The 16,879-nt window shown below is 44.8% G+C and overlaps 2 protein-coding genes and 1 long non-coding RNA gene across 7 annotated transcripts in view; 1 reads left to right on the top strand and 2 right to left on the bottom strand.

The window, feature by feature from the left end:
- LOC105662510 (uncharacterized) overlaps positions 1-994 on the bottom strand; it is a 119,678-nt gene extending 118,684 nt beyond the window's left edge. For both annotated transcript variants that reach the window (XM_076531575.1, XM_076531576.1), the window contains exon 1: positions 491-994. The gene's annotated coding sequence lies outside the window, so the exon portion shown is untranslated. The remainder of the gene's footprint in view (positions 1-490) is intronic.
- Positions 995-1,935: 941 nt separating this feature from the next.
- LOC100875827 (uncharacterized) lies at positions 1,936-5,175 on the bottom strand. The gene is made up of 5 exons (XM_012285467.2): positions 4,942-5,175; positions 4,681-4,764; positions 3,208-4,401; positions 2,572-3,027; positions 1,936-2,495 (listed from the first exon to the last, which is right to left on the bottom strand). Exons 1-5 carry the CDS (start codon positions 5,018-5,020, stop codon positions 2,182-2,184), a joined length of 2,127 nt encoding a protein of 708 aa, XP_012140857.2. The 5' UTR covers positions 5,021-5,175; the 3' UTR covers positions 1,936-2,181.
- A 607-nt stretch (positions 5,176-5,782) lies between these two features.
- Positions 5,783-11,017, top strand: LOC143264530 (uncharacterized). 4 transcript variants are annotated; one of them, XR_013038271.1, is made up of 6 exons: positions 5,783-6,281; positions 6,355-6,432; positions 6,531-6,666; positions 6,971-7,091; positions 7,484-7,618; positions 9,527-11,017. It is a non-coding gene; the product is annotated as an uncharacterized LOC143264530 (long non-coding RNA). The 4 variants fall into 4 exon arrangements; XR_013038269.1 differs by having other exon boundaries at positions 5,784-6,281; positions 6,531-6,687; XR_013038272.1 differs by lacking the exons at positions 6,971-7,091; positions 7,484-7,618.
- Positions 11,018-16,879: the final 5,862 nt, after the last annotated feature.

Raw genomic sequence — 16,879 nt, 5'->3', positions numbered from 1 at the left:
CCTCTGCCGCGATCACCCCACCCCTCTGCATCGCCTACCGCGATCCTCGACAGGTGGATCGAGTTGGAATTTATACTCGGCTCCGCTGCTCGTTTCTCGGATCGAGAAACCCTTAAAACCTCCTCTGGATTCTACGAGTTTCTTTCGATTTAAGTCGATCGCGTTAACTACGGAAACGAGACTCTTCCTTTCAAATAAAACAATAGGTACAATTAATACGAAGAGCTAATTGAATATAAGATTTAATTAAGTGGGGCATGGTGTTATACCACTGGATAACGTAACATGCAACGTCACAGTCCGTTCCTCTAAAAATGATAAAAATGATAAAAATGATAAAAATGATAAAAATGATAAAAATGATAACGAGAACTTGATCTGGTTGCATTCGAGCAATATCGAGTCGCGTAATTGAACTTGATATAATTATACGTTCATTGTCGGGTCGTCCGCGGAAACATCGATGATAATTTCTGTAAATTAAACTCACCTGGATTAGACAGGAAACGATGAAGTACGCGTATACGTATACACGCCTATTAACACGTAAATCAAACCTATGAATCCGTTAGGAAACGATTGCGTGGAAGGTTTTTTCTGTATAAACGGAGACGGTAGACGCGATATATTTCCTACAGTTTTAGATCTTTACGACACATTTTCGTTTTGGTCCAGAGTAGTACGAACTAAACTTTTAACCGAATTCTATTCTGTATCGTTAGCGATATACTGAACCGACTGCGCCTCGACGTAACCCGATTTGGCAGAAAAGTGAATTTCAAACGGTTCATGGTAACAGTGTTGCCAAACAACACGATGTTACCAGATTTGAATTTTGATACGAGTGGCGTATGCCCTTGAATAGAAATTTTCGGAAATTTCTTCCAACTAATAGCGAAATTTGATCGTATTTGTGAAAAATGAAATTATCGAGATCGTATAGCTTCTTAGATTCGACGTTTAGACAAAATGAAATAAGAAATCTGCTACTAGAGAGTAGTCTCGTGTCCGTTCGCGCGTGATTTCGTGATTTTCAAGTGAAAATTTTTCATTTCTTCGGCTCGAAGATACGCGTAATTCTTCGATTCGTAGATTTTCACGATTTCGTCTTTGCTCACCGCTGCAAACAGATAATCGAGTAAATATCAAGTATCGCGGAAAAACCTTCAAAATTATATACAACATTATTAAGTAATAGACCGGCTATTAACCACGTACACGATAACTGTTCGTTTCTCAGGGCAACAATATCCTCCGGCTTATGCTCTTCGTTCTGTTTTACGTTGTGGTTCACTTTAGGTTTCTGGATTAGGGTTGTTGCTTCTAAAAATTCGATTTTAGATCGTATTATTTGTGACTCACGACCGATTTGGCTAAAAAACGGATACAGGACTTACTGTTTTTCTTGAATCGCTGCCAAGTTTTCGTATCGAGTTCGTGATTGGGAAGACGAATATCTGGTTGAATAGTTTCCACGCGACTCGCTTTGGTAGAAATTTTCGATTTGTCCGAATTTTTCATGCTATTATCCGTATGCTTGGTTTCGATCGTTGTTAATTTTTCAACACGGACACAAGGATTCGACACGTTTATCGGATTCTCGGTTTTCATCGTATCTCGAGTCTCTGTATATAAATCGATAAGAACAATGAGAATTTAAAGAAAAATTATATCGACTAATTTTTCGAAATAAGTTACGAGCGCTGTTCGTAGACGAGGCCGGACAAGCAAATTAGAAATACGTATACGCACAGAGCGAAGAAAAACAAGGTGTAAAGATTCTACCGTACAATGTGCGTTAGAATTTCCGGATTCGGGGGAAGTTGAACGGTTGAAAACTCGAGAGTTTGGGAACGTGGAAACTCGGAAAATGTTTCGCGCGCTGCGCTTTGCAGGGAATACTAACGAAACATACTAAAGATATTCGACTCGGTATTTATTTTCCACACAGTTTATTTTCACTTCGATAATGTTACAGGTAATGTTAGACATTATTAATCAAAAGCACATAAAACTGACATAAAATCGACGTAAAGCGAAGCATAAAATTTTCGAATAATTTTCAGCAAAACGTTTAAAACTTTGACGCGTTAATCCTTTCGTAAATCGCTAAAAGATATCGCGTACAGTCTTCGCATAAATTCCGAATTTTCTTAGACGGGGAAACGTTAATCGATTTTCTCAATTACGTACACCTTTATCCGATACTCCGTGTTCGGTAGAAACAGGAGCATCGGTATGCATATCCCGAAGCGACGGAAGAACGTCGGTTTGTCTGGATGGGTTTTCTCTCTCGTACGATCGCCATTTGTTAAAATGTTCTCGACTGTAAGGATAAGGATCGCCGGGTATTCTAATATAATTGCCGTCCGAAACATATTCTTTCCCGTATTCTAGTTCTTCCGGCGAATCAACGATCGTTTCCTTGCGTTGGACGTTACCCGACGCGGCGGGGACTTGTTCGGATTTCTTGCTTCTCTCGTCGATCGACTTCTCTAAAAGAAAAAGGTTCTAATCTTATTTGATTTCGCGAATTTCGCGACGCTCGCTAAATTAACGCGACCATATTACCTGGCACAGGTTCGAAAGTCACGGATTCGTATGCGGGATAAAAATCATCCTCGTAAGGCATACTCGCGTAGTCGAAACTACTTTGAAAATCATCGGACAAGGAACGCGACTCGTCCTTTTCATCGAGGTTTCGCGTTGCTCGCGTATCTTGATTCTCCTCGCGCGAACTATTCATCGTAATCTCCGTCTCGCTATCGGTGACTCTGTTCAAACTGTCTTTCAAATCCGAATCTATCCGTGATTGCGTTTGTTGCTCGAAGTTTGCCGCTAAATCTTGACGATTGGCAACGTTCGGCTCTCGGTTGTCTGCACGATCTTCGCCGGTAACCCTGTTGCTCGATCTCTGATCGAACCTGTCTTCTGGCTCTGTTTGCCGAATGTTTTGTGACTGTTCCGTTTCCTTCGCCGTAGCCTGATCGTTTTGTTGGCAGCTACTGTCGGTGCTGGTAGAAAAATCTGACAAGAAACGTTCGATAAATGACACAAACTGATATTTATTTCATTTTTATCGGATAAGTTGCGTTATTATCGGTTCTAGAATCTTGCGTTTCATTCTCGCGGCGCAAACCCCTATACAAATATCTTATTCTTAAATCGATCGAACGAGTTACAGAAAAATTGTCATACGTTACTTACCGAATGTTCTTTGCGAGCTTATAAAACCGATGGCATTGTTCAGGTTTTCCATAACTGGAAGAAAGCCACGCGATCTAGGTGATCGTCGCGAGTGTGCGGTATTTATTCGCTTAGAGTAAGTCGAGCCAGTGTGTAATTTCCTTTTATCCGACTTCTGAACGTCCGTAAAATTTCCGGTACGACCAGTGTCTCCTTTGACGGTTGTACGAACGTCCGTCGAGAAATCTTCGTCTTCCATTTCGTTGGACGGTTGTTCGTTAGACGTGGGCACAGCTTGCACGTCCAATTTCGGGCGTGGAGGTTCTGGCCGTATGGACAGCATTTCGGCTCGTCTTCCATCCGCCGGTACGAGCTCTTCCTTCGAAGGAGCTAAACGGACTTTCGATCTCAGTACCAGCTCCTTCCAAGCCGAGACCTCCGCGTCCAACTTTGTTCCCGCAGGAACGTTGTAGTCTTCGTCGACGGCATTGCTCTCGTCCATCGGGCTCGACGAAACGTTCGCGGTCTTCGTCGAGGACCGCGAACTCTCTGTTCCCCGGTTAAGATTACTCGAATCGGCCGTTTCTCTCTTTTCCGTCTGTTCCTCTTTCTTGGTGTCCATAGTCACCTCGGAATTCTTCGAAGAACTCATGTCCACCTGTAAATTCTTCCTACCGTAAACGGGAACTTGAAAACTGGAATCATCTGGCTGACGAAGTTCCATACTTTGAAGCTTTTCCACCTCTTCCGGAAGTCTGACGCCCCACTGATGACGAAAGTTCACGTCCATGTTATCGTGAAGGGTGTCCTTTGTTTTCAGGCTATCGTTCATCGTTCCACCTTCCATGCGTATCACGGGTTTCTTTTTCTTCTTCTTATCCTTTTTATCGTCTTTCTTCTCTTGCTTTTCGGGCATGTTCGGCTCTCGAATGGGTGGTTTGGTGTTCCCGGGAGCGCAATCCATGATCGTTCGTATCGAAGTGTCCATGTTTTCCGAGGGAACCAACAGATTCTGACAAGACAGACCTTTACGCGGTTCACGATTAACGCCGTTGTTCTTCGGGTATTCTTCCGAATTCAACGGGATCGAACCTCGGTCGTCCATACGATCGCGTTTCGAGTCTTTCGAACACGTTCGATTAATCTCCGGATAATCGAGAATCGTAACCGGATCTTGATCGCTGCTCGCTTTTCGAGCTTCCTGGATCTCATCGTCTACAAAGCATTATATTAGCACTGCTTTGCACGACTTTAGCACGGTTATTATGTATTTAACGCGCGCGATGTTCGATAAAGACGGGTTGAAAGCGAACCAGTAGCCGGGCCAGTAGATTATTCCAGCGTGTACTCAGGGACGAAGACGAGAGCCGATGGCCCATCGAATTTTCCTCTGGCCGGCCTTCGATACCGGCGACGGCTACCGGCCTGTTAACTCGCGGTCGAAGAACAACCGCGGAATAATTATGATCGGATCTAATCAAGAAGGGGCCTCACCGTATTTCAAGATGTCCTTTAGCCAGGAGAAAACACCTTCTTTCCCTTTCTTTCGGTTTGTCTCCTCCCCGTATCTTATCGATGCTGTACGAACGGAATTTATCGATGAGAAAATTTATTAAAGAATACTTATATATTTCGATGGCTCTATTGCGGAGGAACGAAATAGTTATTTCTATTTCGACAAATAATAGATTATTATCCCTCTACCGTACGATTCTCTTTTTTTAACGTTGACCAGCATCGATGAGAATAGCTCACCTGCGGATAAAGTCCTCCGAAACGAGGGGTTAACGATGCCTTGTATCAGTTTGACCGAACCGAAATATCTGCTCAGCATGATTAAGAAAAAATGATAAAAACCCTGAGTGATCACTGACACTGGGTGAATTTTGAGACGAGTCAGATAGTATCGATGACGTTTCTTTAATTTGCCGTCTCTATTCACTTCTCAGCGATTTTCATTGACAGATTCGTTAGACTGTCTGCTTTTCTTACTTCGTTTCTCTACTTTTTCGATTCGTTTCGTCGCTGTGTTCAGCTGACGGAAGCATGCGCCAGTTCATCTACCGGCTACCGATAAATTTTCCGTACGCGTCGAATACGCGTTAAAAGTGTATTTAATCGGTAATGTCGCTGACCGATTCAGACTGTCCGCCGTAAACGAAATAAGGAGAGTACGATGGAGAGTTTCCGCGTCCAGAAGTTGCTATCGAGACATAATTATTCTCGGCAAATCGAGCCAGGCGAGTTCCATCTACCGATCGAAGCCACAGCTTGGATTCCTGTTAATCATTGCCAAAACTTTTCTCCCCATGAGACCAGGGCCCCTTCCGCGAACCTTAATGCCATAATGGACACTTTTCTTTCTCTTTTCGATTGGTTGCTTATCGATCCGACACCACTAAACTCGTACGCGACGTCTCGCAAACTCTTTCCTTCGATTCGATAGTCTTACTCGCGTGATTTCTCGCAAACAAGCTTCTTTTATCTTATTTCATCCGTTAACGTATCCTGGATCGATAGAATAAACAGTATCTACGTGCATAGATTGCATGTACTTTTTATAAGTCGAGTCAAATTATTCGAATACGCTGTAGCGAGCAAGTTCTGCTCATTCGCGATGCGTGCATATAGCTGTGAGCGAAGTTTCGTTAAAATAATTAAAAGGTTTCCTTAAGAAGCTGTTCAATAATATATCGTGCCATAACCGAAGGTTTTAAGACCGTCTTCCTGTTCCTTGCCAAGAAAATTATTCATCTTGGAATTTGAAATTTCGTGGAAGACCGTCAACTTTTTTAAAAGAAGATCAGACTAAAATTCCTATTTTACAAACAATCAAAACTTCTTGTTTCTAACTATTCTTCGATAATCTCGTAGCATTTCGTACGCATTGTTTTTTACCCAACTTCGCTGCATTTCAAAATTAGCCGCGACCAAAAATTCTAACGATGAAACTGTAAAAAGAATTGAAACGTTCGTGTCTCTCGTCGATCGAACCCTTTAATCTGCTGAAATTCTTCGTAAAGTAATGCTGAGGCAAAGATACATCGTAAAATATTTTCAGTTACTAGAAAATGCTGATCACGCAATCGCGAAAGGTTAGAATTATTTTAGCGAAGTATAAAGAGTATCGCTTTCGAATTATTTCGAATTTCTTTCATTCTATAATAGATTCGCGTCAACGGCATACATGGATGTTTAAAAAATTATGGAGGCAACTGAAAAATAAATTTCGTAAAACTCCTGCACGTGAGTATTTAACTTAGAAGTTCGTTAAATTTCTTTCGATATCGCGGATACTTCGCTATTACCTGTCGAGTACCAACTAATTTCACCCGACTTCGTAGAAATTCCTTCTAGAAAGGTAAAAGAAAATAATCCCGAAATGGAAGACGTCGATCCATCCGTTTCGTTGGAGGTTCGCGAAACATGGAAGCCCGATTATCGCGATCGGACTCGGAGTAGCAGATTCTAAGTAGCACAGTTCGTGTATAATTTTACCAAGTAAAACATATGTAATACTATATACATATACGTGTTTTCAACGTTTTGATAGTATTATAATCGTTTGAAATCGTATTCCGATTTCGAAATGTCGAAGAGCATAAAATTTCTGTCGCGATTGCTCTTTGGCGAAGGTGTTCACGGTTAAAAAGCGAGTCAGTCGCGGAGAAAACGCGAAGGAAAAACAAGGCGTGTTGGGCAACGGTGTTCGCCGAAAAAGATTACACGCGAAATGAATCGGTTTCTGTTCCTCGGGAAAAATAAATGTCTTACGTGTTATCAGATCTGGCGAGATCTCCAGGGAGGAGATCCGAAGGCCGTTCGTGATGTCGCATTCGAATGGCCATGGCGATTCGGCCCACGTACCGCAGCTAACCGTTAATAAAAGCTTAAAGGACATTATCGTAAGCATTCGACGGGACATTAAAAAAGCGCACGTGCCTTTAACGGTAGCATGCTCGATGCAATTTTAAACAGCTATTTCCGGCTGCCGCACCGCCACCTATCGTCCACGATGACACATGTCCCCGATGCTGTTACACGAATCCAAGGGATCCACCCTTGCCCGAATACCAATCGCAAGGGGATCATACACAAGGGTGAACGTCTGTACGGGGACATGTCCTTCGCTCAATCAAAACAAACATTCTCTTCCGCTCGATATCAATCGAGGTTATTTCTCCCTATTGACTGTGGACTCGGAACTTTCTTTTCCTTTTAAAAAATCATATCGATACGGCTACCGATAACGGCAAAGGAGACATTTCTACGTACCGATCCATTTTATTTCTGCAAGAATACCACTATACTCGATGGTTGCGGCAACTGGTTGCGCGACCGAGTGACGGAATTCGTTCGAGAGGAAAACGTACGATTCACGAACGTCTCGGAAGGGGACAAAGGCAGACTTTAGCAGACGGCGTTGGCCATGGTACGTGAGGGGCTAAAGGTGGAACGTCACGTTTTCTCGTAGACCTCCGGGGAACGATGTCTCAAACGATCACGAGGGAACCACGGGGGTAACGCACCTGCACGAAATTCCGACCAACCGAAATAGTATCGACCTCGTAGGACGTGTAGGGAACTTACGAACGATCGCGACGCTAGCAGGACGATAAGTTTGTCATAGCCAATTTATACAATTGGCATTGCGGCTCCTCCGCTATTCGCCACTGGGGACCCACGAATTTATGGCTAATGTCTCACCCTTCTCTGTTGGATCCGTGAAAAAAATAACCGCTATTTCCGCGAGGGAACGATGCCACGTCGCGAAAGCTAACCTAAAACGATGCTTTTAACGGAGGACGACATCGTTCCACGAATGTCGTCGTTACATTTTCACTCCGCTGTCGCCGTTCTTTCCTCTACAATATCGTTCGAGTATTATTTTCTCTCCGATCGGAATCGGTGATCTTCGTCATCGGCTGTTATTCATTAGCAATTGCAGTATACTTATTCACGTATTATGACTCGTTCAAAATAATTCTCGAAGAATAACGCGTGTCAACGATCAGATAATCTTTCCAACTTACTCATGACCTACTAACAGACTGTCGCCGATCCATGGATCGGAACGACGACGATTAATAGCCGTGTCTGTCGGCGACAATCGTTCGAGTCGGAAAACGATTTACACCGTGGCTGTGCCACCCGCTGGAAGCGTGTCGGGAAAGAAGGGTGAGTTTACATTTGGACGCGTGGGGGTGAAACCGCTCGTTTATCAGTAACCGACTCTAGTGAAAGCGACACCGAGCCTCTACGCCGCACGAATAACAATTCACCCCCAACCCTTGCGATCCCGATGCGAAAAGTATTGGCTGGCCGACCCTTCACGGTCTTCTTCCGATCTTGGACATTATTTATACCGCCAACCATCTTGTTTTTTATTTTCAATTCACTTAGAAGCCAACGAAGAATTTCTTGGGTTTAAAATCACCCGTCTCTCGGCCCTTGCTTCTTTCGAAAGAAGCCAACCGCTCCGAATGCGAGGCGTTGTTTCTGATTTTTAACGGTTTTCGAGAGGGAAGCGATAATTGTTCGCGACCACAAGCGTTACGCGATTTTTCTCAAGATTTCAAAGTTTTTCAAAGTATCTGCAAAATTGCTAATTTTCGAGTAAATCGCGTGACTTTTATCGCAACGGATTTGTACGAAATATACCGATCGATTATCGATGTCTTTCGATCGGGCTTGAATCACGATCCGTCAATGGCTCGTTGCAATTTCCATGAAAAGAAAAAGATAGTAGAACGGTATGCGGCGGCAAGAGCGAACAATGAAATAGAAAAGGACACGAAACACGGTTCAAGGGTGGATCAATCGCACCTCCCGTTCGGGCTGGCCTCTTCTTTATAAATGAGAGAACGAAGGGGGTGGACGTTGGGGGGATGAGTCGAGTTTCGAAGCTGCAGTTTAGATATTCACCGGTTGATTACCGTCCCGATGGGGTAGGCCGACGGAAAGGGGAATCCCCTGGAGGACGCTAACTCGACAACTGACAAATTAGCCCGCCGCCACGACGACACTTGCAAAATGGGTCGACAAGAAGGTTTACTTCGAATTTCATGCCACCGTGGATGTGATTCGAAACGCGTGGACCTAGTGAATTTTCGTTGTTGCTCGAATTATTTGATAAGTTAACCGAATGTTAACCGCGTGTGTTAACGATCGGAATTTTCCGAAATAACAAATAATTATCTCGTAAATAGTCTAAAAATTTGAGAATTTTCATTTGAATTTTCATGTTGTAATATCTATATGTATAAATATTCGACAAATATGCGCGTTCTTAGAGCGTTCATTCTAGAGTTTTCACGTAGAAGTTTTACGGTATTTTCAGTCGTCGATAACGCGTTATTCGGGGCGAGGACACGGGACAGCTTCGACAACTCGAAACGAGAATAAGAAACCGATCTTCGAAGAAATCTTCGAAGCGAACCACGTAAGAAACGATCCCGGGGAAAAAAAGACTCGAATTCGGAGGAACACGCTAGGAGCAGCGGAAAAGTGGTAGCTAAACGTTCTTGAACGTGGCAGGTGGATTCCCTCGGTTGTCACGAGACTCTCTCGCGAGCGGATTTCAGGGCTTTGTAGTCATCCATTCTCAGGCTCACCCCCGTGCATTATTTAAATAAACAAGCGACTAAGAAGGGCGGGATAGATTGGCTGGCATCTCTTCTTCCGCGAAGCAGCAGTTCAGTGACGAACAATTATCCCCTCCAAGGGGGAACAGGAGTTCGCTGGCTGACGAAGCGACAGGCCATAGAGGGTGCAGACGCTGTATCCGCGCCTTCTAATGAATTTTAAATTGCCTCGCATTCATAATGCAGCCCCGTTGACAGTCGGGATGAACCGGAGATGACAAAGTAAAACGGTTCGACTTAATATTTCCGGCTGCGAAACGAGACGAGACGCGAAACTCGAAAATTACTAGGGGGTCCCGATACTGAATCGGATCACGCGCCAACTTGACGCGTTCGCGTTTCACTCGCTCGAGGAAACGAGTCGTGCAACGCCAACATCGCAAATTATCGTCGATAAAAACAACCTATTAGGGAAATCTATTCGAAAAAGTCAGGTTTTGAATCAACTGCCTAGCGTCGAATATGTTCCATCTATTTAATACCGGAGCTCGAACTTCTCTCAACTTCTATAAATACACGTAATCAACAATGGATGGATTGAACGAATTCTTCGGGATTGTACGTGAACTTTTTAAAAGAGTTCTTTCGGTTTGAAAATCATTTTTACGATGGCCGAATTTCTGTTTATTGGCGATAAACAGAAGCGCTTTTTAAACGGAAATATAAATTTCTTCCAGTATGAAAGTCGCGAGTAGTTTATTGTTTCTCGACTGGAGTGAGTCACTTTGCTCAAACTACTCGGTTATGTTCGAAAATTGTAAACGCGTTCTTCTCTGTTTTTATTTAACCGACTGACTGGCACTCGAGTCGCACCTCGAATAGCACAAGTTAGGAGTTTTACACACTTTGCCGTGACGATGTCACACTCGCCGCCGCGTTACCGTTTACGTAAAAAGATTGTGTTACTCTTTATTCGGCGAAACACGGTTGCAAACCAGACCGGTAAATTATAGACATGACTCGAGTAATAAAACGAACCTTTACACGAACGAGCACGGTATCATCGATTATTTTGAAACTAAAACAGGACCTCGCATCACGAAACGAAAGGTTGTTTTGACACGTATAATTTCGTTGGCCAATTATCTGGATACATTCTCTGCCGTGGTTTCGTGTCGGTTACAGATTAAAGCGTATCATCGCCGGTGTTACAGTTATTTAATAGCGAACAATGGCCAGTCGTTGCGTGCGAGATACATGCGTGTAAATTATTACTGGCGTCTTCGTTGTTATAACAGCTACCTGATCCGTTTAATACAATATATACCGGTCTCTTCAATTTTCTACCAGACATTCGATAATCGAGTATTAATCTTTATGATACATTAGAATTTCACGCTGCACAAACGGACATTTTTTTCTTCGGCCTTTTAAGCTAATCTCGAGAATTTCTAATACAAACGAGTATTTATAATATAAACGTCGACTATACGAATACCGCGTCGGCGAGTGCTTCAACCATGATTACGTGAAAAATTTATAGAGCGCTGTAACTGTAGCAGTAAAATAGTTAGCAGTGAATTTATCTCGTATACTCGAATGACTGACGAGTGTAACTTTCGAAAGATTTCGATCGCTACGACACCTATCGTATAGCGTTCGAACAATTCCAATAGCAAGAACGGCAGCAGAAAGCAAACGGTCTATTAGAACACGAGCCATGTTCGATATCCTGTTGTACAGCATTGTTCCCCAGTTTCGCATCCGCGTTGAATATTTTTAAACTCGAAACGCGAACATTTTGGAAAACACGCTTTGAGAGCGAAGAGAAATATCGCGATGGAAATACGTCGAAGCAATTATCGGCGTAGACAACGGTAGCCATTCGAGAACCGCATTCTCCCCCAAAAATACCTGTCTGACCATCGGTGGCCAGAGTTAACATCGGTGCAAGGCGTAAATTGCCTGCGCGTTGCTACGATAGCTGCACCGAATTGGCGCCACGGTTTCTTGACGTGCATAAACCGCGAACAATTCTCGAGGAACGGCAACGAGAAGATGCCGAGTCCAAGCCACGGAAGTGGTGTCTTGGGAGCAGTGTGCTCGTTGCACATGCAGCAGGCGCATCTCCGGTGCCGCGAGTATCGAACGAATTGCCGAGCGAAATTCCACGGAATCCGGGACGAGGCGTGTTTATTGTTCGCGATCAGCCCCCGAGAGAGTGTGCCGTGGACGCGAGGGAACACGAGACAGGTAAACGAGAGAAGCGGACGAAAATAGACGGGACCGGCATCTGGCCAACGTCCTCGACGTTAACCGATAAACACCGCCACTCGACCAGCCAAACTCGTCCACGAAAAACCCTGCTATCTCGCGAAGGTTCTTTGATCACGACCAACGGATATCTCTCCGACTTGGTTGCCGCCTCGCGATCAAAGGATCGCCTCGGTCGAGGTCCTTCGTGACCCCCTGCTTTCTTCTTTCACAAGACTATTCGCCACTCGATCGCCGAACTTATCTGCTAATTCTGTTCCGATACGCTGCTGCCGACGATCTTTTTCCTCTTTGTCCTTTTCAACGAACAGATTCGTTCGCCTTTGCTGCAACGTATGATCCAAACTAGAATCGCGAAAGCGTAAAAAGTTTAAGGCAACGAGAACATTTAGCTAATCGTATAAACCCGGTAACGTTTAACCTATCCTTAATCTTTGCATCTTAGTTCGGCTACCGCTCGTCAAAACTACCGTTTTCCCCCTTCTCTCTCTCCGTTATTTATATATATATATATATACCGTTTCTGTATCCACGGGAAGTTAGATAACCGTCGGTACCTACCGGCGTACCTATCCATAACGTTCGTCGAAACATTGTAACGGCAACGGGGGCCGAGATGTATGGTAATTGCACGTGGCTAACTTACAGACTCGAAATGGCCCCGAGGCGCGAAGTATCATCCAGGTTGTATCACTGGCGCAACATCCGGCCGCAGACACTGACAGCGAATTCGCTAGGTAAAACCACCCGATCCGACTCGACTCGACTCGACTCGACTCGACTCGAGGCTAGGCTATCATCCCCCTCTCGGTGGCTGCCGCCTGCAACCAACACCAGAGACAGAGTTCGAAGTTGTTCGATCGCTTCGCATCGTCGACAGACACAGAGAAAGAGAGTTTGTCTAACGCCAACGATATACCCCTGGTTCGAATAGTTGCAATTTCACGGAATTCTTCCTTACTAATTCGTATCGCTTATTTTTCGCGATTGTAACGACATTAGACAAAGATGGCAACGACGTTTTGCAACGTTGAAGAGTCGTTAGAAAATCTCGGTGTTACTAATTCTCCAGCAAATTAAGAAAATAAAGTAGAGAAATCGGTTCGGGGCGGGACAGAGCGCAACCCTTGCATGTACGAGCTTATAAATGTCAGTGAAGCGGGGCGAATTTGTCACCCTGACAAGCTGCGGTTTTTTTCCTTGACTAAACTGCCAGTAGGGAGCGTCAGTCTGGCCAGGGGGTGAGATTTAAAACAATTACAAGGAGTCGTGCCTCGGCAACGACGAACAAGGAGAAGAAGAAGAAGAAGAAGAAGAAGAAGAAGAAGAGGGGAGCTAATCTTGAGGGCGGTTTAATTAAAAGTGGTGCCAACTGACGGGTGACCATCGATCAACGCCGCCACGTCGTCGACTGACGTTTACAATGGCATTCTCGTATTATTCTATGACAGTTCTTGGTGGCGTGGCATCGTGGAAACGAGTTCTACCATTGTTCGTAATAACTTCTAGTCACGGACCGGCTGGTCCGCATCAAATTTATCGGTGTAATTCGCCGCGACGTTAAAGAGTCGTCTTTTCTCGATAACCTTTAAAGGAGGGGTTCGCGAGACGCGATAAATTTGTTTCTCAAAAAATTGCGAAGCAAGCCGACGGAATCGATCGACATATGTATACGCCGAAAAATTTCGTTGTTTCGAAACGGAACGCTACGCGTGGATCTAACCACGGCTAGCGAAATTGCGTGAAATCGAACGACGCCAAGTCGAGAGTTCATTTTCTTGCTACTAGTTGAAATGGTTAGCTATTTTCTGAGACGATCGATCACTAAGCAATCTCGGTACCAAAAAGGGAGGAGACTCGACGCAGGGATGAACGCTACGACATCTTGGAATTTGAAATATGTTCGTCGAAAGGATCCGACGAGGACAACATCTGGAGTGATTCCGCTCGGTATTTCGAAGGCGATCGGTATGTGTCGAGAATGTCCACCGTGTGACGTCCTAACGTCCTGTCAACCCTGTCGACCTTTGCGTGCTCGAGTATCCCCTCGAGACATTCCTCGACTGTTTCGAACGTCTTGGAACATTAATCGCAAGAAAAAGGCTGCTCGTTAAGCTTCATTTTGCCGCTTTCGAAATTCCGAAGGTACGCGGTAATTAACTCGAGCGCGTCTATCCGCGCGTACGTGGAAAACTTGTATTTGTCGATTCGTTTCTTCCGCGTAAAACAGCATCGAATTTGTACACGTTTTAACGACCGAGCAAGCAATCGCGGTAACCGAGAAGCGTAGAAAACGATATCGCGGTACCATACGTATTGCTTTGGAAAAAAATTTGAATTCGTTGAAGAAACAGGGTTGCCGAGTTACGGGCAAATTCAGCAGGCCGGCTAAAAATAAGAAAGTGCAGGCGAGTCGAGACACGATCGACGAAGAGACACAGGGGTTGAAGGAGGTCGAGAAAGGATCATGGGACTTTGCGTGCAGTTCGGTCATCCCTCGTGTTCTCGGAGAATTTATGCCGCTTGTCCCTACGCCGTCCTAACTAGTCCACTCGCTTACTTACTCACCACGAACTAAGGAACTTGCGGCTGGCTGTGCCCGGGGGCGGGCCACCCTTGAAATATCACCTATCCGCTCAACTTTATCGGACCTGGACGCCCATCATTGTCCCTTTTTTTTCAGTAGAAAAAGAAGAAACGTGCAATCTCGTCAGGAGGACGAATCTCATCGAGCCAACAGGCGTACGAGGGAATTTACATAGAAGCGAACAGTTTTATCGCCGACTACAACCCTCTTGTTCCAGGGATCTAGCGTTTCGAGCGGACTCTCGTCTCGAGATTAGCTTTTGAATTTAGTGGCGGTTTCGATCGGGGCCAGTTGCTTTCGAGGGTCGATCCGATGTTTTTAACGCGATTGCCTCTTACAGGGGGTTGCTCAACCCTTAACTCTAGTGACTTTTAAGCTCCGCTTTTATCGACGGTCGTTGCTGTTTCCTTTTTTTAAGAAGCTTAAGGTTAACGAAAGGAGGGCTTAATTTCAATTTCGTTCAAGTTTCGAGAGAATACAGAGAAGAAACGAACGCTTTCGTTACAGCGACTGCAGTGTCGCGCAACGTTTGCTAAATAATTTACCAAGTGGAAAGGAAGACGATACAAAGAGATTTACTCTGCGAGTTAAAAAAGTTTAAACTATTTGACGAGGCGATGCTAATTCGAAAAATCTGAATTTTTAGAATCATGTAGCGTCGAATGCGGAGATTAACCGTGTCAGCTTGTAGCATCGTGATTATTTCAAACCTGGAGATATACGCGTAAGAAGCAAAACGAAGTACGCGGATGATCCAAACAGAGATTACATGGACTTAGCTGGTCAGATTTATGGGCATCGTTGAAAGGGAGATAGAAATCGAGTGACCTTCGAAAGTTCGTCGTAAAACCGATAACTTCTTTTCCGATACAACGTCTGCATAATCCGTTTTAAGCGGAACTAACTTCTAAACGGAGATACTCGATAAGTTTGACTGGACCAGTGATTATAGTACGGTGAAATTTGTTTGTATGTTCGTATTATGAGGTTAAATTGAAAGCGGGAGATGGCAAAGAAGCATGGGATCCCAGAAGGTGAACGGGCTGAGCCGGTGGTATCGCGAGGGTGCTTTAACCGAATTGCTATGGTAGCTAGCCCTCGAACGAGCAGTCGTTGTACGCGCCCCTTTGGCTTAACGAACCGCAAATGCGTTGTTTTAACGACGTCATTAATATTTAACCAAATATCTGGCCGCTATTTTGCGTGACCCAAGACCGTGCGGTCTCGGAGAACGTGACGGCTAGCCATTTGCACACGATTTACCTGATTCCCAGAGGCCATGTCGACACCGATGCTTCTATTCGCTTTAACACGACGTTTCAATTAGCTTTAACGAATTTTATTATTGTACAATGAATATAGCGATATTTTTACCGGTATTTTTGCGTACGCGTTACCGTACGTATAGCACGCGTAGTAACTAACAAAGAAATTTTCTATTCTTACAGTTTCGTTCGTAGCGATAGAACGCCTTTTAACGGCGAAACTAAAAAATCATTCGCCGCATCAGCGAAACTCACGTTTCCGGTTGGAGGATCTTTCTTCTTTTCTCGAGCAAGAAAAGCAGTAATGGCAGAGGGACGCTAACTAGATCGCTTCGAACGAAGCTAACTCATTTTTCTAATTACGCGGCCACTCGTGGTCGCGACGAAGGCCAACGCGTCGATGCCAAACAGGAAAGAGTCGGGAAAACTCTCCCCGGTTAAACTTAGGTGTTGAACGTGCCAACGTGGACTCGCAAGAACCGTATGTGTTCGACGAACGTCGAAGAACGAGTGTGCCTGCGGAAAAGGGCAGAGGGACGAGGGGTTAGGACTCTTTGGTAGATCAAAGCGCCCCCAAAGATCAATACGCTCCTGAGACTCGAGGGGCTGCTGGTGGTCGGGCTGGCAGAAAAGAGAGGCACGAAACGCGGAAGAGAAGAGAAGAGAACCGATAGAACGGTTGATTGAGGGCACAGGGCATTAGCGGACCAGGCTATCTGTCTTTCTCGCTTTCGTCCGACCTCTTGTCTTTCCTCTTTGCAAACACGTCACGTAGCACTTTTCGGAGCCGAGCGGAAGCAAAGGGGCATAAATAGGCGCAATTAAGGGAGCCGATGCGAGAGCCGCGATCTTCGCTCAAATTCCCCGCGACCAGCACGAGTCGCCGGAAGTAATTTAGCCGGCTTCTGCTCGCTCTTCGTTCTCTTCTTCGGCAAACGTTCGAACCTTAAGGTAGTTGTATCGCAACCACGCTTTATGACGTA

This window comes from Megachile rotundata, chromosome 5 (assembly GCF_050947335.1).
Source record: "Megachile rotundata isolate GNS110a chromosome 5, iyMegRotu1, whole genome shotgun sequence".
NCBI classification, from domain to species: Eukaryota; Metazoa; Arthropoda; class Insecta; order Hymenoptera; family Megachilidae; genus Megachile; species Megachile rotundata.
This window is presented reverse-complemented; position numbering and strand designations above follow the sequence as displayed.